Source organism: Apteryx mantelli, chromosome Z (genome assembly GCF_036417845.1).
Source record: "Apteryx mantelli isolate bAptMan1 chromosome Z, bAptMan1.hap1, whole genome shotgun sequence".
In the NCBI taxonomy this organism is placed as follows: domain Eukaryota; kingdom Metazoa; phylum Chordata; class Aves; order Apterygiformes; family Apterygidae; genus Apteryx; species Apteryx mantelli.
In genome coordinates, this window is record NC_090020.1 from 43366871 (window position 1) to 43390742 (window position 23872).

General features: G+C 39.8%; 2 protein-coding genes across 5 annotated transcripts in view; both read right to left on the reverse strand.

Moving 5' to 3' along the window:
• Positions 1-11164, reverse strand: part of COMMD10 (COMM domain containing 10) — a 112578-nt gene extending 101414 nt beyond the window's left edge. Inside the window, exons 1-4 of the mRNA XM_067316166.1 lie at positions 11070-11164; positions 10869-10959; positions 8287-8397; positions 6328-6483 (exon numbers count right to left, since the gene is read on the reverse strand). Coding sequence (XP_067172267.1) covers positions 6328-6483; positions 8287-8397; positions 10869-10959; positions 11070-11101 — 390 coding nt within the window. The 5' untranslated portion in view covers positions 11102-11164. The remainder of the gene's footprint in view (positions 1-6327; positions 6484-8286; positions 8398-10868; positions 10960-11069) is intronic.
• Positions 11165-15670: 4506 nt separating this feature from the next.
• On the reverse strand, positions 15671-22502 carry ARL14EPL (ADP ribosylation factor like GTPase 14 effector protein like). Of its 4 annotated transcripts, XM_067316691.1 has the most exons (5): positions 22445-22502; positions 22016-22072; positions 19275-19394; positions 17503-17642; positions 15671-17132 (listed from the first exon to the last, which is right to left on the reverse strand). In XM_067316691.1, the coding sequence occupies exons 3-5, from the start codon at positions 19383-19385 to the stop codon at positions 16910-16912; spliced, it is 474 nt and encodes a 157-aa protein (XP_067172792.1). In that variant the 5' UTR covers positions 19386-19394; positions 22016-22072; positions 22445-22502; the 3' UTR covers positions 15671-16909. The 4 variants fall into 4 exon arrangements, with proteins under 4 accessions (XP_067172792.1, XP_067172793.1, XP_067172794.1 ...); XM_067316692.1 differs by lacking the exon at positions 22016-22072 and having other exon boundaries at positions 22445-22471; XM_067316693.1 differs by lacking the exon at positions 22445-22502 and having other exon boundaries at positions 22016-22325.
• Between the last annotated feature and the right edge of the window lie 1370 nt (positions 22503-23872).

Genomic DNA, 23872 nt, shown 5'->3' on the forward strand with positions numbered 1-23872 from the left:
TCATTGTGACAATGCCCGTGGAGAAGACGTTGTCTTTGTTGCCCCTGTAAGAATGACAAATTGAACAAAGACAAACAAGAAACTGAAAGATGTTTGCTTTCTCTTTGCAGAATAAGGAGAAATATCACTCACACATTTCTCCTGATACCAGAAGTTTTCCAAAGAAGTAAATATTTATATAGAGAGCCCCAATTCAGTTCTTTTCTCATGATAACAATTTTAGAATGCTTCAGAGAAGTATTTCTATAGATCTGCCACAGTTCAGCACAGGGAATTTAGTATATTCACATTACATATATACCCCTCAGCAAAAGACCAATTTCTGAGATAACTACCTTTAGAATTTTTCCCATATGGGTTCAAACAGCCAGACAAGATACAGAATTGACAGCTCTGTCAAGAGTTTTAGGTAGGTAATTTCATTAGTTGCATTCCCACACATCATTATATTAAGTAACACCGCACAAATGCTATAAAAAGACTTCTCTTGCCTGGTAACACAGAAGTGGATCTTTAATTAAATAGATTTTAAAGATACCATGAATAGTTTTCCAATCCAAGAAGTCTATGAGGAATTTGGCTTGACTGTCCTTTTAAAAGACAGATTTACATCAGTTACTGAAAAACTTTCAGAGAACATAATACAGGTGATTAAAAAATAAAAATAAAAACAGAATCAATGAAAAGAACAACCATGAGAATTCACAGTGGCAGTGGCTGGCTTTCCTTTGCAGAGAGAAAACAAAAAGAAATATCATCATTCTAACTGACTAACTGATTGTATTATATTGCAGAAATGATATAATAAAGGGATACACATAAAGACTCAAAGAACCAATTAATGCAACAGGAGACAATACATAATTAAAAAACTTGGACAGCTGAAGACTGAGTATACCTCAAGGAAGAAAAATGATGAGTAAGAAAATAAATGCTATTAAACGCAGTCTTAATTTCACTCCACAGTTTTTATTCATCTCTCCTGAGACAATAACCTCATGGCCAACCAAGTAGCACAGCACCAACAAAATCTAAAGGTTTAAGTTCAGAAAAGAAAAAAAACACCTTTCTTCCAACAGCAAAATTAGCATTCAATATGTCACAGAGAAACTGTTATTCTTCACCCAGTCAGTACTCTGGGAAATACCTGTTCTGTAGCACTAACACTCAATTTGGTTTTTCATCCCAATGAAGCTATTGGCCAGCACATTACCACCTACATCTATTGCATACAACTTATATACCCAGAATTTATAACACCAGCTTTTATCCAAACTGCAGTTTGCGAGCAAGAAGGGAATGTGGTCCAAGAGAAACACAATAAACATGTAGACACGAATGAAACACCTGTAAGAAACTACTTCCCCTAATAGTGGTCTGAAGTCCAAATCTAAGCATTGCTGTAGGCCACTGGATACAATGGCCCATTCTCCCTAAACAGTGGTGAACCAAACTAATGAGTAATATTATCAATTAATGATCCTGGACAATCAGCTACCCACTAATTCTGACCGTGGGTTAATAATTTATCAGTTCTTCCTTCAATTTCCCACATCTGAAGTGCAAAGCGTTGTGACTGAGCAATAAGCCTCTGCAATAGAGGAAGGCTCAGAAGAGATGGGCAAGGGTGAGGTGCCCATGAAGCTCAAGGAATAATGTAGGGTGAGACTGATCACAGCTGTTGCAAAGAAAGCTGACTTTATGTCAACACAAAAGGGGACAGGAAGGTGGCCTTTGTTTTAGATAAACAACTACATAAATGCTTCTTCTGAGTTCATCAAAAGAGTGCGAATGTCTCCCTGAGTTAGCCAGACCAGCGTGAGGGGGGAGTGTACACGTGGCTCAGCCCAATACAGAGTATAAAAACTGAACAACTAACAAAAGAATTTTGAAGAGAGCCATGGGCTTGAGCTGGTTTCCACCCATGTGTTCCTCCTCGGTGACTGGGGACGCCCAGCATCATGACAGTGAGCATATTATAGAGACTGGTAATGGGGATCACTTTTTCCATTATGATTGAACTGTATATTGCAATTGCTATATTTTCCCAAGTGTAACGTATACTTGTATTGTGATTTTGGTATATTGCTGTATCACTCTGCTAAATCAAAAATTCCTTGTAATATCTTCAAATAACTAAATTTTGATATTAAACATTACACCCTCCATGTGTGGAATATCTAAAAGAACCTGGTCACAAAGTATTGGACTCTGACATTAATACCTCTAAATAAAGAGGAAAATGGTGAAACATTTTATGTTGTCCTAAAACACAAATGAAAGACAAATCAGTGCCTGATCTTTTCATATCTATGCTACAGAAAACAGATTTATTTAATAGCAGCTTCTCTTAATACTGCCACAATATTGCACTCACAAGTACTGGATGCCAGGAGAGACCAGAAATTATTTTGCCACTTGGATTTTAGAAAAGTAGTTTGGAAAGACAATAAAATGCCAATATGATCTTTCTTGGTTACATTATGTATTATGCCTTCTACACAGTTTCTTCTGAACACCTTCTCATGCTGGAGCAGAACTATCAGGACCTCAGTAATACCAACCACCATGACCCTGATTCTGACCCTGGATCAGTCAGATCCAGATGAACAACCCCATGCATGCACCCACTAAAGCCATTGCAAAGAAAACTCAGAGTTGATAAAGGTACACTAAAGCATGGTGAGGAAAAGCATGAAATATTCATATATACTCTGAATTCTAAATTAATGTGCCATCCTGCACACCACATGGACAGGTCAGTAAAAGACCCTACTAGTGTGCAGTAACAAGCAAAAGGCCATATATGTTGTGTGTATATGTGTATATTTTAAAGAGCATACAAGAAAAAATATATATTACAAAGCCCCTGCATAAAACATTAATATTCCAGGCAAGCACATATCATATTCTATTCACATTAGTTTCTTATAAAGTATAGCAGATACAGAAGTCAGAGACAGATAATATAAATGATTACAAGCAGGAGAGACTTCCACAGGATGAGAGTGAGGAATCACATACTGTGTAGCTTAGAAAAAAAACAAGAATGAACACAAAAAAAAATATAGTTTAACAGACTGGAGTGATATTGCAAACCACAAGTTCTTCTTCATCTTTTCTCATAATAAAAAAAGGGACATCCTTTAAAAATCAAAAGATAAGTGGGTATACAGAGTGAAAATACATATATATATGAATCCATATCTCTTCATGAAATTTCACTCAGGTGGTGAAAAACAAATCAGGCATGTATATAGACCAAAACCTCCATGTTCATTAAGTAGAATATTTCACAAGTGATAAACAGTCAGCTTTTAGAGTATAAGAAGGCTTCTAAGCAATGAGGTGAAGCAGAAATTGCCCTCAAACAAGCTACTACGTAACTAGATGATCACATCCATACACTTTCATCCAAAACATGTAGCGCAGGCCAATGCTAAAGGCAGGATACACAATGAAGAGATTTTCTGATCTAGTGCAGCAACACCTATATTCCTAAAGTTTGAATCTCCAACAAAACTGCAAGACATACTCTTGACAAAAAAAAAGCATCATTGTGAATCCAACTTCAGACATATACAGAGCATGAATAAACCATCTTTAAGAAAAAAATACCTTTCAAGATTATGTTTTTGGCAATTATGCAACAGAATTGTCATATTTTCTTGGCAATTAACAGAAATACAGCACAGCAGAAATTTGTACATAATATTGCTCCTGTGGGAGAAGTTAATGGCACAAGTCAGGAACTTCATGCATCATGAAGGCTTCCTCACATGCCACATTTTTTATATATGGCCATAAAAACAAGTAAATGTGTAAATTACCTATACACAGGGCACAGTCACAGGATCAATTGTTTTAACAAATGTTACACACATACATATGTTTCAGAAAGTATTAATAACTAGATACACATCTCTTCTTTTAAACAAAAATTAATTCAGTCTCAGAACCAATCTTAAAAAAAGAAAATCTAAAATCTAATACTAAATAGACAAATATTCACCTCTAAGTATCCTTCAGGATTCCAACTTTTTTACTTTAAACCCAGAGATGCTGATGAGTTTATAGCATGCTTGCTGCTAGAACAATACATTATGAATAAGAGAATATTTTTTCCTCCATTCCTCAAGGTACACAAAGAAAACTCAGAAAATACGCAGTATTATGCAATTGCTTATAGATTAAACAAGCAAATAATGGAAGGATCATGCAGTCATTTACTGCATTCATAAGACATCAACTACACAAGGAGACTGCAAGTTCTCCTTGCACTACCCCATTTCATTTTTTAAACGTTCTCTGCTCAGGTGCCCCATTAGCTGAATTAGTTCTGTGGATTTAATTCCTTGGCCAAGGAAAAACTCTCTTGAACTTCACAAAGATTTTCACTAAACCAAAGTCTATGGGATTAAGTCTTTACAGATTCTTGAAACAAACTGAGAAAGTGAATTAAGGTGGTTCAAATTCAAATTACTCCTTAACAGCTACATTCGCACTCAACCCAACTTGCCATCCAGGCTGGAAAAAAATATCAGTGACAATGACACTTCAGTGTATGTAGAGGCACACATCTATAAGTAAACCTGCTTTCATACTAAAAAAACAAATGAATTTCACCATGGTACTTTGCAGGAGTTTTCTTGCAAGCTTAACTACAAAAGACAATTTAAAGCTTTTTTTATACAGGATGTAGCAAAATGCAATTCCACTATATATTAGATGGTGGTGAAGCCACAGAGAATCTCAAAACATAAACCCTAACACACACGAGAAGCATTGTATTTTGCAGGACTCATAAAACTACAGACAGATATAAAGCAATGTCACCCCCAAGCAAGCTCATAGAAAGACCACAGATGTACATGGTACTGGTTTCAGCACACAGAGAACTCGAAACAAATGATGACCAAAGTTGTTTGTATTAGTTTTGCATTAGTTTCTCAATACGCTGAGGAGACAGAAGCAAACTGGTTCATTGCATAGTGCAGATAAAGAAAATTCTCAGACAGCTACTTTGTAACACATCTTCAGAACTACTTTCCATTTCTGCACACATATGCTGTATTCTAAAGAGTTAACTTCATAACCTTCTGTAATTTCACTTGATTTTCAAATGACTTGCCTCCTTTAAAGGAAAGTCATACTTACCTATAGTCTCATCAGATCTCTTAGCATTTAAATGTTGGGACTTCTATGCTTGGCACTGGTAAATATCATTTCAAAAAGGCAGAAGGCCACAGTATCACAAACAACTGATTTTTGTGTACCTACACTATCAGTTACCTACTTAGTGGGGTTCGTGAGTTAGTATAATTGCGCACACTGTAGTTCTATAAACTTTATGCCTAAAACTACACAGTTTTTTTTACACAGTACTGAGTTTAAATATCTTTAGCCCCTACCTCAGACAAGAGGTATCTTGTCTTCTCCCAATGTGCATTTTACACCTAAAAGTCTAAAAGCTGTTGCTATAAATTATGTTGTTCTGTTTTTGCCAGTGTATTACGTGTTCCTTATATATCCAATTCATTTTCTAAGTAAATTTTACTAACCAAACCATGGAAATAACAAACTAATTCTTATCCTGATAAGATACATAGCAATGATAAAAATAAAGCAAGAATAACGAAGTCAGTCTTCCACAACTTTGTTGAACCATTTTACTCTGAAATTGGTATGTTCTGTGTACACCTCCTGTGTGGGTGAAGGCTTACTAGGAATCAACAGAAGGATGTGTTACACCTGCTTATAGATGTATACATTCATGGCTAAAGATACAACAGGCCAGACTTCCACAGCATATATCAAAAGAGAATTTTAACTGGTAACAGGCACATATGAAATGAGATTATGCAACAGTAGAAAAGTTCTCCAAAGGTATCTTACAAAATGCACTATCCAACCAGATTACAAAATTTTAAGACAGGGGAGTTCAGATACACACTTTAATTATAGAGAATTAACAAATTGCCACCCATAAGCCAGAACACTGCAACTGTCCATGTGCACATTTTATCCTTGCCCTACTGTAAAGCACGTTCCCAAACATCTACAAAGGATATTTAGGTTTCATTACTTCGCATTGCCGATAGTACACACGTAGTCAAGTTACAATAGTTACAGCAGCTTGGCTAGCATATAGCATCTCTTCAAGACAATGGAACTTAATCACCTCTGATTGCATCTATCCATTATCTATTAGGTATCCTTTTTCACCTTTTTGTTATGTTGGCTTGTCATGAAGTTTGCGTCTTAATTTAAATTCCTTGCTTTAAAACACTGCTATACAGCTTTACCCTCCTTTAGAAAAATGTTTACCTTCTGAGGGGTCAAAACCCTCTGCCTGAACTTTTCAATCGTATCTTGACCTGCAGCCGCCCATGCACTGGCAAATGCTTCCGCTTTGTCTTGATCCAGCTGAATGCTTTGCAGCTGCTGTTGTAGTGCAGCAGGCTTCAAATTATGATAGACCGCCTGTTAAAAGGAAAAATAACTGCTATTGTAGAAGTACTGCTCTACAAGTTGTGCCAGATATATTCCACCACTGATGGCCTCCACATTCACACAAGATTTTTACTAGTGATACTACTGTGAGACTGCAAGCATCCTGTTCACCTTGACCCTTTGAGAAGAGAGAAGGGTACAGCTGTCCCAGTTCTGTCTAAGTGTAATATTACAAATGACTCTTCTCAAGATGGACAAATTGCAGAAAAAACACAGGTGAATCTGAGTAATAGTACAAGTACATGCCTTCACTGTAGGTAATGCCAAAGCAGCTGTCACTACAGACAAGGGGGCTTTGCAGTCTACTGAGACCATGAAGAAAGGACAACGTTTCCAAATTCATGCTGTTCAAGAAAGCTTTAACTATAAGGTAATATTCCGCAAAGGCAGGCTCAGTTTGCCGAGAAAGGCAAGTTAGCTATTTCCTCCATATAAGTACTGATTTTGGTGATAAACACTCTGTGTCACATGTTGGCCTCTCCTTTCAGGGCAGGGCACCACCATGTTCAGCAAGATAAAAACAAAACAAAAAAAAAAAAAAAAAAAACCCACACAGCAGGGAACAAAGACCATGCAGTCATCTTAGGTTGTCTGCGATATGACCACAGATCAAAAGGCTGTTAAAAAAGATTACGCTCTTACAGAACAAGCAGGTACTCTCAAGAGATGCCTGTCAGGCAGAAAATAAGAGTCCTTACACATGATGTATTCCAACCAGGAATCTTCTTTGGACTGACACTATTTATCTTTCATTTTCTTATGCAAAATAAATGCAAGTCCTAGAGGAGACTCAACTGCTTTTTCTATTCATCTCCAATAATTGTATAAATGAAGCAGTGCAATGAAAATAAGAGCAGTGAAGAAGACAGGTAAATTAGTTGTTTGGTTGAGCTGAGATGAAAATTCAGAATTCCAGTCTGGATGTAACCTGTTTTTTGTTGGGTAGGAGGTAGGGGGAGGACTGTTGAGTTTGTTTTCTTTTTAATGCTGTGGAATATGTTAACAAAGTGAATGAATCACAAACACTTTTGACTAAATATTTGTTTTCTACATCAGATAAAGAAGAAAAAAAACATATGCTCAAAAAATGGCAAGAAAGGATAAAACTGAAATCCCCTAACAGACCTATCTGAGTCAGTATGCATGCCCTGACAAGACCTTTAAAAGTGCACAGAATACACCTACTATACTTGCATGGAAAAGGATGGATAACATTCCAGTTGTGACCATTTAAGAAAGAGCCCAGACTTCTTCAGTTGCCATATTTACTGTGTAATACTTTGGCTTCCCATCTGAGTGGTGGACTACTAGCTAACCACAGCAGAAACAGAAAACCTCTTCCATTACAAGATATTTAGCTCTACACCATGCAGTCACCTCCTCATTCAAATACTACAGCCGCATTATGTGGCTCAATAATAATGCAAATATTTTTCTTCTAAGAGTTAAAAAAAATTGAGAGATTGCTTAGAATTAATAAAAGGAAAGACAGTATCTCAGAATTTTCAATATTTCTCTCATAGTTATGCAAAGCTGGTTCCCACCATCTGTATTTACATTAGTTGGAATGTCACTCCACAAATACAGTTAGTCCAATGCAAATCAGTAAGGCATGCAAACAGAAGCAGTAAAAAAATCAAGCCCTCAAAACATAGAGTATACTAGAGATGCATGTTTTTAGGAATATCTTTTTAACTTAACTTCTATATTTTTGAAATCTACAATCTGATAAAAATATATATCTACCAATTTATAATGATAAAAAAATGGTACCTGTTCCAAAATGAATGATATTGTTTCAAGAACTAGATGAAGATCCTGCTTTTCCAATGAAAAAGCTACTTGAAGTTTTTCTTCCTCCTCTTTACTGAAGCTGCTTTCAGCCTGAAGTACAAAAATGGTTACTCCTGACAGTCTATTTAGCCACCAAAAACATACTTGCCAAAACAAAAAGCTTTCTCCCCATTTTTATAAACATAGTGGCTGTCCACTTGTTTCTAAATGGAAACAACAAAGGAAAACCGTTTTCCAACAGAAAAATACAATGTGATTCATTTCCCTGGAAATCAGAATGAACTTCTCATGATATTGTGGGCTCTTACTAAGATTTTTTTTTAAATGCATCACAAGAATATGCTTTCTCCCTGCATTTGAATAAATATACCTGAAAGCTACTAAGCAAACATTTATGTTTTGACTACATCAGATCATCTGCAACATCCTTTTATAAATAAAAATATGAAGACTAAGAAGTGCACTACTCGAACCAGAACTCGGAGAAAACAGAAGGCAAAATTGTAGTTACATATGCTTCTGCCACTCTGGATACTGACATTTTTCTGTTTTGAAAACTATCCATGTTGTTATAAAAGAAATAAAGTTCTCATGTAAGTTATTTTGAAAGTCAGATTTGAATACAATCTATAGTGCATTGTATTATTAAAGATTACTGAGAAAGTAATGTACTGTACATTTAAATATAAGAACCATATTTATCGTATTACAATAAGTAGTATCTTAAAAACAGATACCGTAATCTTTTAATATGTAATTATTAATAAAAATCTATGTTACAGACATCAAAGCCCCATATTTAGATCACTTGTAATCCAAAACTGCAAAGCAACACAAAAAAGCAACTGAGCTGCCAGAATAAACAAAACAATGCAATTATACAAAAGCTTCAATGGTCACAATGTTTGTAATAAGAATATCAAAATGAAAATATTACTTGAATCATTAGCTGGTAGAAGGAAACGCAGAGCTCCAGGTATCTGCTTTGTTAAGCCAAGCCTTGTTTAAAGTTTCCAGCAATTCCACATGCCCCAGTGCCAGATACTTTGGAAAGGACAACTGAATAACCCATGAGATTAGTCTTTTCAATTTAGCTTATTCACTCAAATCCAGCTCATATCAATAGTGATTAGCTACTTTTTAAACTACTCAATAGCTGGTTAGTAAGTTGGTGACACTTTCCAGTTACTAATGAGCTACTATCCATTCAAAACAATTGCAAAACCCTCTACAATAACTACAGCATCCTAGCTAGTAATTTTTGTAGGGAAAAAAACCAGTATATCAGTCAAATAAAAAAAACCCACATATCAGAGGTCATAATTATGACTCTGCAAGTTTGTATTTTCTATCCTTGCTACTCCTAATATACAATATTTTAACTTTTACTGTGTGCGTCTGTGGTGTGTGTGTATATATATATATATATACATATAAAAAAAACTTTCTCTATATATACGCATTTCTTCTAAACACAAAACAAGGGAATACACGAAATATAACACTGACAGATATAAAGTATTTCATAAAGCTGAAAGAAATTTTCAATCAAATCACTTGTTTTAACATTTCTTTTACAGTTCCATCTGCAATTTTTAGTTTCAAACAGATTTAATCTGTTTGACTTTTGGCACTACATCATGAAACTGACTACTGATTTTATTTCTGTCATGCAAAATAAAACCCCTGAACTAAAACATCTGTAAAGATGACAACAATATTCATTACAGAGTTTTGGGCTTTGTTTTTAACCTCTGTTCTACAGATGACTTTGGCCTAAGGAGATACAGAAATGAAAAAAAAAATGAAAAAAAAGCTTTTAGTCTTTACCCTGCAAGAACAAGGGTGGAGTTTGTGCAAAAAACTAAGGACCTTGTTTCTCCTAACACAGTGGTTCAGGAAGCACTAGCATTTGTCTCTTGCCAGTCCACAGACAGGCACGCAGAAGAGACATGGAAACAGATTATATAAAAAAAAAAAAAACATTAAAGGTGGATGAAATTCAAATCAAAAATGCTATTTAAAAAAATTATTGGAAATGAATTATCCTATAGCAAATACGGTGCCATATCTTTCCTAAGCAGAAAACTTCCTTGCACGTGGAGAGATGAGGAAGGGAGTTTGGGGTGGCTCAGCTGTGTCTCAGCGTGCCCCTAAGGCGAGAGGGGTCGGGGGGCAGCGGGGGCACCCGAGGAGAGCAGACAGACAGCACAGAGCAGGCACAGCCGGCATGCGCGACGCGGTGCACGTAACGCAGCAGGACAGGAGCGTCCACAGGCTGTTTATCCCCAGGGACGGCCGCTAACGCGACCTGCAGTGGTTGTTTACCGGCTGACTCCTGCCGCTTCGCGCAGGACGCGGCAGCCACGGTAGCGCACGGCACCTGGCTGCAGCTCGCTGCCGCAGGGGCACCCGAACCCCCCCGATCCTTGCAGCACGCAGGGCCGCCCGCCGCCCCCCGGGCCCCCTCGCGGGGAGCACCGCCGCCGCCCCCCGGCCCCCCGCCCGGGCCCCCTCCCGGGGAGCACCGCCGCCGCCCCCCGGCCCCCGGGCCCCCCGACCTTCAGGTGCAGCTTCTGGAGGAGGCGGGAGAGCAGGCGCGGGAAGCGGCCCGGCGCCACGGCGTTCAACAGCGTCACAGCCTTGCGGATGCTGCGCGGAAGCAGAGGCGGAGGTCAGGCTCGCCGGAGGCCCCGGCCCCGGCCCCGGCCCCCGCGCCCCGGACCGCCCCGGCCCGCCCCGCCGCCGCGGGCTCTCCGTACCTCTCAGTCTCCGGGACGATGGGCGCCGCCATGACTGCTGCTGCGCCCCACCCCAGGCAGCGGCCGACGGGAGCCCGGCGGGGCCAAGCCGCGCCGCCCGCGCGTGTCGCGCCCCGGGGGGGGGGGGCGTGGGCGGGGCCGCTGTTGGTGTGGACGGCGGTCTCCCGCGGCGCTTCACGCCGAGTCGACGCTAAATTCCCCCAAAACGCGGCCGGTGGCAGCCTGTGGCCGCCTGTGGCCCCGCGCTGTGCTCGGTAGCCGCTCTGCCAGCTCGTGCTGCGCGAGCGCCAGCCGTCCCGAAGCGCGGACGTGGCGGCGGCGCCTGCCCGCCATCGGGCCTGCGGGACAAGCGACCCTATAAACCTGCCTCTCCCAGGGCGCCGAATAAAAACATTAAAAATCCGGTTGGTACGGTGTGGTTGAAGGTATATGGTAATAAATTACGGTACGGGAAAAGTCTGGAATTTTTTTGGTGCGCTGCAAAGCAATGTCTTGCAAACACGCATGGTGGAAGCTCGGCCCTGGTGACGTGAGGGGAGGTTTTGCCGTTAGCTTCCACAGAACCAGGGTCTCAGCCAGGACATTTGAAATGATTATGTCCGTTTAAATAAACTCTGCCTTAAGAACCAGCTTCAGGAAAAGAGTGACGGTCCTGACCTTTCTCCAACAGGCATTTTAAAACAGAGAGCTCCTAGCTGAGACTGTTAATGACGGTCATACCACAACTCTTACCAGAAGCTGGACCCACGACCTCTGTTACGAAAGGCAGCTACATTTTTCAAGCTGTTTTTCTAGAGAAATATAATTACATTCAAATACTTCATCTATTTTTCTGCATTTTTGTGAAACGTGAAAAGAGTATTCTTGCATGAGATTCATTTGGCTGGAAAAGAAAAATGGGTGTTTCATTCTCATGCTGGGGAATCTCCCCATGAAAGCAGAACTTTGTCACATGGGTCAGCCAAAAAGAATAAGGGCAGTTGGAAGCCTGGGCAATTACTTATTTATTTTAACAAGTGCAAAATATGGGTATAGGATATGCCACTCAGCTTTGCTGCCAGTTCTCTGGTTTTATAATTGCATGTTCCTATTTCAAAGTGTTTTCTTTCATGCTTTGCTGCATCAAATGAACATGCAAAACAATGAATATTAAAGTTGTGACTGGACAGGGTCCTGAGCAACCCGCTGCAGCTGGACCTGCTTTGTGCAGGAGATTGGACTAGAGGCCTCTGGGGGTCCCTTCCTCCCCTCCTCTGAAGGAGGACGGGAAGGCGAGGAATTGACTGGAGATACTAGATAATGAAGCCAACTTGACAACATGCTGTCAAGTGCACAATTAAATAATTTTTTCCTAATGCCTTTCTTTCAGAATAATGGAAATGTTATAATACAGTAATGTTCCAGCAGTGGCCTGTAAAAATGGAGGCATTATTTAAGTTTCTAAAAAATAAATTATAAGAAGTTGTGACTTCCTGTACATCCATTGATTTATTATTGCTTTGTATACCCATGATTTATTTTTCCAATGTGAATAATAGGACTTTTCATTGAGGTAATGGTGTTAAATAATTTAATTTATTTTTTTATCAGCTATCTTAAATTATCCATCTCTTCGATTCAAAATATTCTACGTAGATGTGGAAGTGTTGTATGGGCTTTTAGATTCATCTGCTCATACCCTATGACAAAGTCTTAGGCATGGTGACTGAGACTTTAGAGAATTTAGCCTCTAATGCAAGTTTAATTGCTTTAAAACAGCCTTGAAAAGCTCAGTCTCCTTGACTTATCCTTTCCAGAAACTAAACTGTATATTCTGTTCTTTCACAAATATCAAGCAAGCTTTTGTATTATTTTAGGATGATTTCTTTTACAGACTTTTCTCATCACTCAACTCTTTAGTTAAAATTCATTTAGGCATTTCTTTTTGAAAAAATCTCTTTTTGAAATACTTCTGTGGATATGAGGAGAACCTCTGAATTGCATTTAACAGACAATAAATTTGTGTGGCAGGAATTGAATTTTGCCTTTTACCTAGTATCAAATAGCTTGACTCTTCAAATCTAGTTGAGAAAATAACTTTTTTGTAAAAGTTATTAACGTTTTAAGTGTTTCAGTTAGATTACATCTATCAGAAGTAAATACTCCTCTGTGACTTTTTGTCTATGACTATTATCATTATGAAACAATCTGCCACTCTTTCTATGTCATTAGTTGTGTTCCGCTGTATGAGTAATCTCATTAAAATTAACAGGACTACTTGCAATGTCAGATGCTGCTCAAAATGAACAAGGGCAGGGGAATTTCACTTTATTGGTTCTATATGCTGGTTTATAGTTTGCTATTTTATGCTTATACAGGAACACTTATATCTAGTCATATGAAGAGAACGAGATTATTTGAGTGATACAATCCTTCACAGTAGAAATCAGGGCTGCGTAGTGCACTCCCTTTAATTGTATACATCCATGAGCGTACAGCAAATTCAGCTGTGGACAATGGACCTTAATTTACTCAATTATAACGCAAACAGATATGATCCTTTAAGGAACCAGTACTCATACATTTGCACCTGAGTGGAGGTGGAAGCAAATCAGTAGTTTATAAGGCCAGGTCATTGGAGAAAAGATACATGACCTCTGGAAATAGTAGGATAGCAGATCTTTCCGTGGTTCATGCCAAGATTACAAATTAGGGTTAATGAAATGCAAATATTATGCTCTAACAAATATTTAAAGTTGCGGTTAGCTCAGACTTGATATATCTGTTTTGCAAGTAGAATGGGATTAAACAGAAAGGTCCACTGAAACATGCATAATTTATTTGAAAATGTTTTAAGATCATGGTCAATGTGTCAAAGGAGAAGCTACAATCAATATCACTATCACTAGCTAAGAAACTCAGTAGAGCTACAGAAACTGTAATGTTTCCGACGCAAATATTTACCTAGGGCATATTCACTTAAATATTTATCCAGAAAATATTGGTTGATATTTCTTTAGTCAAGCTCTTCTAGTTTTCTCACTGAAGTCAGTCAAATCTCTGTTCTACTCTGGTTTAGACATATATAGAGAAAGTCCAGTTGTGCTCTGATAGAAGGTGTTAAAAGGATCAAGAAAGTTGTTCAGAAAAAAGTTCAAAGTATATTATTTCTCTTTTTTTATGGCTTTCTGTGTTTGTATGGATCACAGAGACTGGCAAATATTAACTACAGGGTTCTTACCTCAAAAGATGTTGACATACGGTATTAAATTCAATAACAGTTTGTATTCATTTTTCTCTAAATGATGCAGTGGGATTGAGTGGCCCCTAGCCAATATGCAGAAGTTCATGTTAACTCAGGAGGATTTATTCAGTGGTCTGAGCTTCTGACTGAAATATCTAGGCCTTATTCAAAACTCCCAGTCTCTTGCTTAACTCATCTGGTAAAGCCTCAGGTATGCTTTCTCTTTTGCATACAAGTTCATACATGGCCAAAGTTGCTTAGCTGAGTCTTTGGAATCAAATGGATCTCAACAGGACGAGGCCCAGGCAAATGGGAGGTTAGTGTGGGAAAAAACGTCCTCATCTGCACAAAAATCATACAGACACACATTGTTCATTCACGTAAGATTGATTTCCTTGCAGTAATAAAGTAAAAATGTAGTATTTAATAAAGCAGAAAGTGAATATCTCCTTCCAGATGTGCATGGATTGTAAGACAAGGGGGATAAAGTGGAAGGCACAGTGAATTCAAATTAAACAAATTGAATCAATTTTTAGGCAAGAGATTGGCAGATGGTATCCTGGCTAGTGTATACTTTAATATGTACCTGTGTATTCATCTTTCCTTAAGCCACAGTGGGAATCACTGGTGACTATCAGCAAAGCAGCCATGTGGACAAGGAACAGATAGGTTAAGTAAAGTGGCAGTGTCACACACTGTTTAACCTGTATAATTTGGGGGACAGAGAGAAGAAAAAGTGACAGACCTTGTGGAACAGTTCATTGAGCTGCTTGCCCTTAATCATTAGCTTTCCAAAGCAACCTTATTCCAAAGGCAAAAACATATTCGGTTTAGACCGATATCTTATGAGGCAAAAAGATGATCTAATGTCATCTAAAGACTGGATGATTTCATGAGAAGCTAAGAAATCTCCTCAGCTTTCTCTGGTAGTGATTTGGTTTAAAAACCACCTGCAAAAGTCCTCCAGTATGGCATTATGTAATTGCCTAACAAAAGCTATCAGACAAGGGTACTCTGTTATTACCTTTACATACGTACATGTACCAGTAAGTTTCACCATCAATACTTGTGACATTGGTCTTGCTTTTTTGCTGGTAGCTGCCCTTATAGGACTTCTTGTGTGCTGTCAGCTGCTCATTTGAAATTAAGAGCCAAGTTGGCAGGATCATTGCCTGGAATAGTGAGGAGCTGTTCTCAAACCACAGCAGAACTGCCACTGCAGCGCACTCGCGGTTTCAGTATCCTTGTCCTGGTTCTCACTGCTGGATTTCAGCTTTATTTTCAAAGTTGCATTAAGTGTGTCAGTGATGGAGCTCTTTTGCTCTCTGCATTTGGCTATGATTGTGATGGGTCAAAATCCATGCTAAAAAACACAAAGTAACACCAAACAATGAACTTAATAATGGAATTCTAGATTTACACCAATCTGGGTTTAATCACATTACTCAAAGATTTAACATATAGCCTTATCCAGAGGAATCCACTTGAGAAACTGTTCATTCTTTGCCTGTTAGTGGAAAAAAAGTAAAGCTAATTCAAACCTGCCCATTTCAGATCTTGAGGTTATTTCAAGGGAAGGCTCCCCCCTTCCTATCCATGTAAATTAATTTTATTTCTTGAAGAGCTACTGGTTCTATCAAGTTCAGAGTGAGTCTATGGCACAGAGGAAACCCAGCAAGCCCAGGGCCTGGGGGGTGGGTTCCCACCTAGTGGCATGCTCCTGGTGGTCTGGGGCAACCGGCAGCCTTCTTCCCTTCAGGGGCCAGACGGACCCTCACTTTTCCAGTAGGGTGCAAGAGGAGACACAGAGTGCCCACAGTGAACGAGAACAGCTACCTCATAAGACTATAGGGTATAATTTGTGGTATTTCAGATCTGCCATGACTCGTGGTAAGGAGGAAATTCCTGGAACTGAAGAGACTTCTGTCCAGCAGCAAAAAAAGTGCAATCTATTTACCTCTAGCCTGAGCTATAATTAATGACTAATCAAGGCAAGCACACAATATGCTGAAAAACTTGCTGACTGAACGTGTTGGTTTCAGTCTTGTAGCACTGGGCAACAGGAAAGAATTGGAGAGCAGTTTCCACTCCCCTTTATATCCTGGGGGAACTGGAAAGTGGTGACATAGTTTCAAAGGACAGTGTTAAGGACAGTGTTATTTCAAACGTGCCCTGCCTCGTACAGACAAGGCATGAATGCGTCAGAAGGGAAAGATGCTTAGAGAAGCATTCACAAATGGATAGCAGTATCACACGTCTGAGTAAATGCACAGGCAAAGAAATTAGTAAGGAAAAGCTGATTCCAAGTAATGTGATTCAGCTTCCCAGGGTGAGAAAATTGCTTGCCCACAGCAGTCCAGACACCCTCACTTTTAGAAAGTCAAGATTTAGGAGAAACTATCTAGGTGCCTCAGCAATCCTGGCAAGAAGTGGGAAGAACAAAATACATACTTGTGCCTAATGGAGAAGGTTAAGATGTGCTGGGTAGCAGTGGTAAAGAAGCACAAGCACCACTGGAGGCGCTTCACTAGGGACAATTCATAAAGCCAAGATTTACTTTAATAAAATTAGAAGAAAGAAGAACTTTGCTCAGATGCAAATAAAAACCAGAACAACATCAGTCAGGGACAATAAATGGCAACATGCTGATCACATCCCCAGCCTCAGTCTCAATTGTATCATAAACCCATTTCCTACTGCAGCGACATTCTGGTCCACATTTGTTTGAATTGCATTTGGGGCAAGGATAGAAGCAACCCAGGCAGTTCTTTTCCAGGCAGTCACACAAATCAGCGTTATTACAAAGCAGCCTGCCGTGTTTGTCATACTTCTTTGTAATTCTGCAGGAAAGAGGAAAAAAAAAAAGTGATTCTCAGAGACCACTTCAACATGTTCAAAGACTAAACAGAACTAATGTGGAAAACGTCTGATCAGAAACAAGTATTTCAACACCCTTACAACATACTGAAATACCAGCATAAGATGCTAATTGCAATAGGCACTGTTATTAAAAATGTGTGCACCAAAGAAGTCAGTCAAAATTCCTTTAAATCACACTGAAAAAGCTTATTTTCCCAGCACAACTTTCACATCTAATAAGTAATCTCTCTGAAAAATATTAATGCTTTTATTCATTTCATGTATCTTCAGTTAAACAGCATAATAGCAATTTTTAAAAAGTAAACTCTGTAATAAATTAGCACATCTTACTTGGGCTTGTAAAAAAAATCTTGGTTCATCTGTGACATGCGTGCTTTCTTTCTCTGCTCTCTTGTTTCAGGATTGAAGTCAGCTACCTGAGGTCCTGGATTTTGAAAGGCTAAGCATTTTAGTTGTTTCTCTATTTGTTGCTATAAATAAAAAAGACAACAGCAAAGTTATAAAAATTACAAATAGACTGAGTATTTATTGGCTGCTAAATGCCCTCGCAGGCTTCCAAATGCCATTAAAATTAATATTCTTGATAATTTAAAACAACACAGGTAGGAAGGTGAGACAAAACCCAACCTAAATTAAGAATCACATCATTTAAAATGTTTGCTTGTCTAGCTGTTAATTGATTATACCTCTGACCAAATTTGCAGCCTAAGAGAAGAGAGAACAGCCCGGACTCAATACAGACTCTAACTCTGGTACAGTGGCATGGAGTTTGAAGGTTGTCTTGTGGCAGAAGTCAAGTATTTTTTCTTCAATTTTAGCCATAATGTACAAACAAGTACTATAGCTATACTCATCTCAGCTGGGTTAGCCCTCTGAACCCTCCTCTGTCCCTGTTCCCTCAGGTGCCCATGACCCAGCTTTGTCCAAACAATCTGGGGACAAGGAAGAGGTCTGGATGAGCAACTGGTGTGGGAAGCAAGCAGTCACAGAAATGAGGAGTGTGAGAAAAGCACAGGCAAAGGCAAGAAAGCCAAGCTGAACACCTTTAATAGTCACACAGCTGAGAAATAAGAGGAAGCTTTTTCTTGCATATTTTCTGGAATTCATATTTACAATTAGATAAAAGTGCTGATTAGTTTTAGGGGTTAAAAAATCATTGGCTCTTGTTCTTCAGGGTCTTTGTGTACTGCCTCTCCACACAGCCCATGTGCGTTGTCAGTCATGTCTAAAGTCAATGCAAATGAACACGGACATTATGTCAAAGAGGTTTTGTTTGGACAATGCCTGTGGACATTGTACATCCATTTGTCATGCATTATGCAGAGGCACAAACATATGTATAAATTGATCTTTTCTCCTTTTAGGTTAACAAGATGAATTGCCACCTGCCAGCTTCCCTGGCGGGTGTCATTCCTTTCAGAAGCCCTGGTGATTTTTCAAAACCGAGGGAGTGCCCTGGTAGCACCTCAGGGTGAAAGCAGTGGGAGTTCAATCAGATCTGCTGGTGTGGTGACTTTGAAACATATATGTGCCCTTGACAGCAGGTGGCTGATGCTGTGCATCTTCACCTGTATCCTCCTGAAAACCTGAAGGGCAATCTCATCCACCTGCAATATTCAGACATTTCTGCTTTTGGGCGTGGAGTAGATTTTTTTGTATAAAATATTTTTCAGCCTCATCACTCCACTTGATCATAAATTATGTAGTTTCAAACTGGAAACAAATAATAAGCTATGGAGATTTAAATGGTTAACACAAGGGCCACCTTTCAGAGTTTAAAGAAGCCTTAAAAGATAGCCAACCCTCCCTCCAAGAGCGCTCTTCTATTTTGGGGGTTGGGCCAGGTGATCTCCAGAGGTCGCTCACAACCCCAGCTGCTCTGTGACCCTGTGGTTCCCCCCTTCCTGTCTCATTCAGGCTCTAAAGTGCTCTTAGCCCTCCAAATTACTGCACTGCAGACTTGGCTCACTTCTCCCTTTGTTATTACTGGTATTTCCCTATTGACTTTTTTTTTTTTTTTTTTTTTTTTTTAATAAATATGGAAGAAATGGAAGGCAATGGCAAGGATCTTGATTGATAAAATGGTACCTGAGAAGTCATACCAATTGTTTTTGTGTTATTGAGCAGTCCTTAGGAGGAGAGGCATTTCTTTCTGCAGATGTTTCCTGAGCAGAATTGCTTTTCTTCCAGTTTTCTTCCAAATGATCACTCATTTCAACACCCTAATGAAATATATACATACACAGGTGCTAGACATATATGGAAGTGTGAGACCCACAGATGTCTTAGGTTTTAGGATGAGTAGGTGGTGTCCATACCAGGCTTTTATATACTCTTAACCCACACCGATTGCAGAACAAAATGTGACTCCATGTCAGCCTCTGTTTTAAAACTGTATTAAAATAAAATAACTAACATATAAAACAAAAGCTGTATCACCAAAGTCACTCTATCATTCGCCATTAAGCAAAACTCAGAAAAACTCCTATGTTAAAATATCGCAGAAGCGTCGCTTGGAAGAAGCGCAATCCCCTCTGCATCTAGTGCTGACCCGGCACGAGCACCCGTAGGGCGAGCGTCAGGGATGGGATTTTCTCAGAAAGCGCAAAAGCGCTCGGGGATGCCCGGTGGCAACGAAGACTGTGGCACGTGTGGGGTGTCACTTCGCTTACCACTAGGTGCCACTGTTGTCCCAGCTACAAGTCTTCTGCTAAGTCTCCAATAATGAGAAAAAAAAAATCCCTGGAGGGGTGCACCATCATTTCGGACATTTTCATAGACACCCAAAGCAAGTGTCAGAGTTAGGTCTACGGCAGCTGGATTATTTCATGCAGATCCACAATTCTGCTTCTGAAGACTTCAGACCTGGCTTTTAAATCTCAATCCTTATCGCTGTGAACGTTTCCGCTTCAAAAAGTGCATCCCTCACTCTGCTAACAAAACACCCCAGGAGAGCTATGGGCTCTGTGAGGCCGCCCTACAAATGCCATCCATCACCTCTCCCCCTTCCTTCTCTCTCCGTCACACAGAAATGGTGGGGGAGAACTGTACACCATGGATGTTAGCTACTTCATTTTACTCATCTTGGGAAGCTACTTAGATACAACTCCATACAATATATGCTGCTCCAGAGCCTCAGATTTCAACCCCAGACAGCACAAGGAAAGTTTAAGCCTTCTACTTTTGAGCTCCTCGAAACCCCTCCCCCAGGTGCTGGCCCGTCTCTCCTGTTGTCCCCAAAAGGCACTGCAATGGATACCCTCCACATTAGGATTATTGCCCAAACCCTGTCCCTGAGAAGAGCTATTTCAGGACTCCTTAGGTGGATGCACTTTGCTTCTCCACTGTGCCTCTGGGCAAGTGCTCTTTGCAAGGAGAGGGAAGCTATGGGAGAGATGCTCCTCCGGCTGCAGGAGCTCCTCTGGCTCTAGGCACCTCCAGGCCAGCTCCCCTCCACAGAGCAGCCAAAGCTGGGTTAGAGATGAGAAGGGGCTCGAGCAGTGACCTGGTAGTGACGAGAGGGGAGACTTTGCAAGAGAGGGGAGAACAGCCCCAGAATTTCATTCCACCTGGAGACACATTTCAACTGCTCTTTCACCTCAGTGAAAATACTCTCCACAGAAAATACAGCACTTTTCTGTCTCCACATATATTCTAAAAATAAAGTGTTAATTTTTACTCTCTAGGAAAGATATTAAAAAATCAGGCACAGTGGGACTAGGGAACTGTGCAAAGTTCAGAAGCTGGTAATACTCACCAGACTGATTTTCCTCCATATCATCCTTTGAAAAGGAGGCGGGGGAAAGAGGGAGGCTATGAGACTCAGACATCCACTCTCAACTCTGCAAAACTTAATTATCCAAAGGAAAGGAATCGTGGTCCTGAAGCAGTGTTTATCCTGCTGCTGTGAATGCTTTTGGTCACTCCTGTCTGGCTACAGTGATCAACCCAAAGCCAATGCATTCAAGCACCAGTCACTTCCATACAGATTTCGGCTCCGAAGCCTTTAGAGGAGAGCCATCAGTCGCACTCTTCCTCCCTGCAAAAGCTGTGCTCTCCCACATCTTTTGAATGAAGCAAGTACTTCTTGGAGGTGATCAGCCACAGCTCAAGGTCCCCCTGTGACCATAGCATCTGTCTAGGAAATGGCAATTTCAGCACAGACCCTTGGCAGGGCTAACAAGGCTAAAAGCAGATGAAGGGAGGAAGCAAATTAGAGGCTGTGTTGTATTAAGAGAGACTTGGATTTATCCAAGAGACAGATGTTTCTGTTCAGAGAGCAGTTTCAGGAGATGTTGGAAGCTGGGAGGAACTGCATTTGTTTATGATTTTCGTAAGGGAAATATTTTTCTATATCTGTTCTTTCAAGAATTTATTATTTCTATTTATGAGCTTTGCAATTTGCACTGTCTAAATACTTCAACAGATATAAAATGTGGTGATAGCATTCCTGATGCTTCAGGCTGCTTGACCACAGTATCTCTGCAGAGCTTGCTATGCTGTTTACTAGTTATATTTGTTCACCCCAGTGGACCCTCTCTGGCTCAGATACGTAAACACATTCATCACCTTCACCAGAGCAGTGCAAGATGCTGTCCCCATGGCTCTGATCCCCCTGTGCACACAAGGGTTAGACCTAGCCATTTTGATGGTAACCATAGTCTAGTTCTGCAGAGCTCCCCGTGGGCTCAGACACTGGCAGGCAGGGTGGGGACACGCTCACCTATGCACCCAGAAATCTCTGTAAGAAATCTGGTGCTAGCCTAATTAAGAATGAGAATAAATTCATCTTCCTCAGTCTGCACTGTGGAGTGAGCTGTAAAGAGGTGGAGGGGGCACCTACCAACTAGCGTATAGCTTCTCTCATAGTCCCAAAGGTAGATGTGTGTCCGAAGACAGCCTTGAGGACAGCAAGGAAACACAAAACAGATTAAAACATAGATCTTGTCTCTTGCAACTCAGCCAATTTCCTGGAGATCCTGTAAAACTGGTGACAGAGGAATGGCTCTGCATCTCCCAGTAAAATAAAACAAATTCTTGTGAGCTTTTCTCCTTCCCACGCCAAGAGCACTTCCGCCATGTCTAGAAGTGAGGGATCCTTTAGCTGAACTCTAAAAGATAATTATAAACTCATGGGCGTCTATCATGCAACATGTAGAAGAGGTCTGCCAGACCCACCTTCTGAAAATCGCAGTTCTGCAGGAGATATGTTCAGTTCAGAGCACACTATAAAAGAGAAGGAAGGTTCCCCAGGATTTTAAATTGTACTTACCAAAGAAACAGGCTGGCACAGCAAAGACTGATCTAGACTTACTGCTGCACAATTCCTCTGATAGCGAGGGTATGACGTCAGCCCCAGAGCGACCGAAACAGAAGACAAATCATCGAAATAGTGCTCCCCAGAGAGGCAGGCTGAAGACAGTGCCAGGTATCTGTCTTAAAGGACCTCGCACTTGTCTCCTTAGCTATGGCTTTTAAACATAATTTTACTTAGCACGAAGGCTGGAAATAGAGGAAACAATATAAACTGAGATGAGAGTCCTTATTTATTACCTGCATCTGTTGTATGTTCACGGACCAAAAGTATTTCTTGGATCTCTTTTTTTAAAGGATAAGTAAACAATAAAACTGTAATGACTATTGTATTTTAGACAAAATCAACATTTCTTTAGAACATGGATATACTATGGGATTATATTACCACTTCAGACAAAATGTTTTTGACTCTGTTTGCCATCTCCAACAGTCAAAAGTGATCAAATAAATATGCTCCCCAATGGCTAGAACGACATCACAACCTCACAGTTCAGCTTTCTGCCTTTCAGGATTGCCGGATATGCCAGTGGAGACAATTCAGGCTTCTCCCGATACTTTCAGATGCCAATTTCCAGCCTGCTGCAATCACTGATGGCTTTCATTATTCTTCCTAGAACAGAACTAAATCCTAACAAACATCCAAAATTGTCAAGTCTTATGAATTCTTCTGTTGTGCTTAGACAAATGGTCCAACACATCTTTTTGTCTTCATCAGTTGAATCCATCCATTCTCTGAGGCATTTCACAACCCAGTCTGAAGGCAAGTAAATTTATTATTTACTACATTGTTTTCTTTTCCTCTGAACACTTCTAAACCAAATGTTGATTAACATTTTAGCAGTAGACTTTACCTAGGTGATTTAAATGCTGTTACACATACAGTCATTATCTTCCACAGACTCTTTTCTTTGTTGAGAAAAATAAAACAGAAATCCCTCAAGGGAAAAAATTACAAAATCTCTACGGTAATCCTACAAGAGCAAGAAACAAAAAAACAGAAAAATACAACCTGTTTGTTTTATCCTGCTTTATTTTTTCCCATATTCTTCTGTTTTCTCCATATTCTATATAATAGAGAAAACAGAAATTAATAACTCTACAAATGCAAAAATTATAATTCATCTGCCATATACTTAATATCTCCTTTTCTTCAGTTTGGTCTCTTCCATTCTGTTAATAGTTACATGCACATAAATCTGAACTTTTTCTGAACTTTCTCTTTGTGTTTGAGTTATGGTATTTATCTATCATGACATACATGATAACTAGCAGTCTGCAATCTACTCAGAGTTATTTCTACTGTGTGGGTGTTGGCCTAGGAGTGAGTGAAGACATACACATAAATTAAAATCTTAGGTGACATCCTGAAAGATTGATACCGGTG

Coding starts and splice junctions, on each gene's coding strand:
- ARL14EPL (XM_067316690.1), bottom strand. CDS start 20,953: ATGATATGGAGGAAAATCAGTCTG. Junction 19,395..20,929: donor TATGGAGGAAAATCAGTCTG/GTGAGTATTACC, acceptor ATATTTCATTAG/GGTGTTGAAATGAGTGATCA. Junction 17,643..19,274: donor CAATAACACAAAAACAATTG/GTATGACTTCTC, acceptor TTTTATTTATAG/CAACAAATAGAGAAACAACT.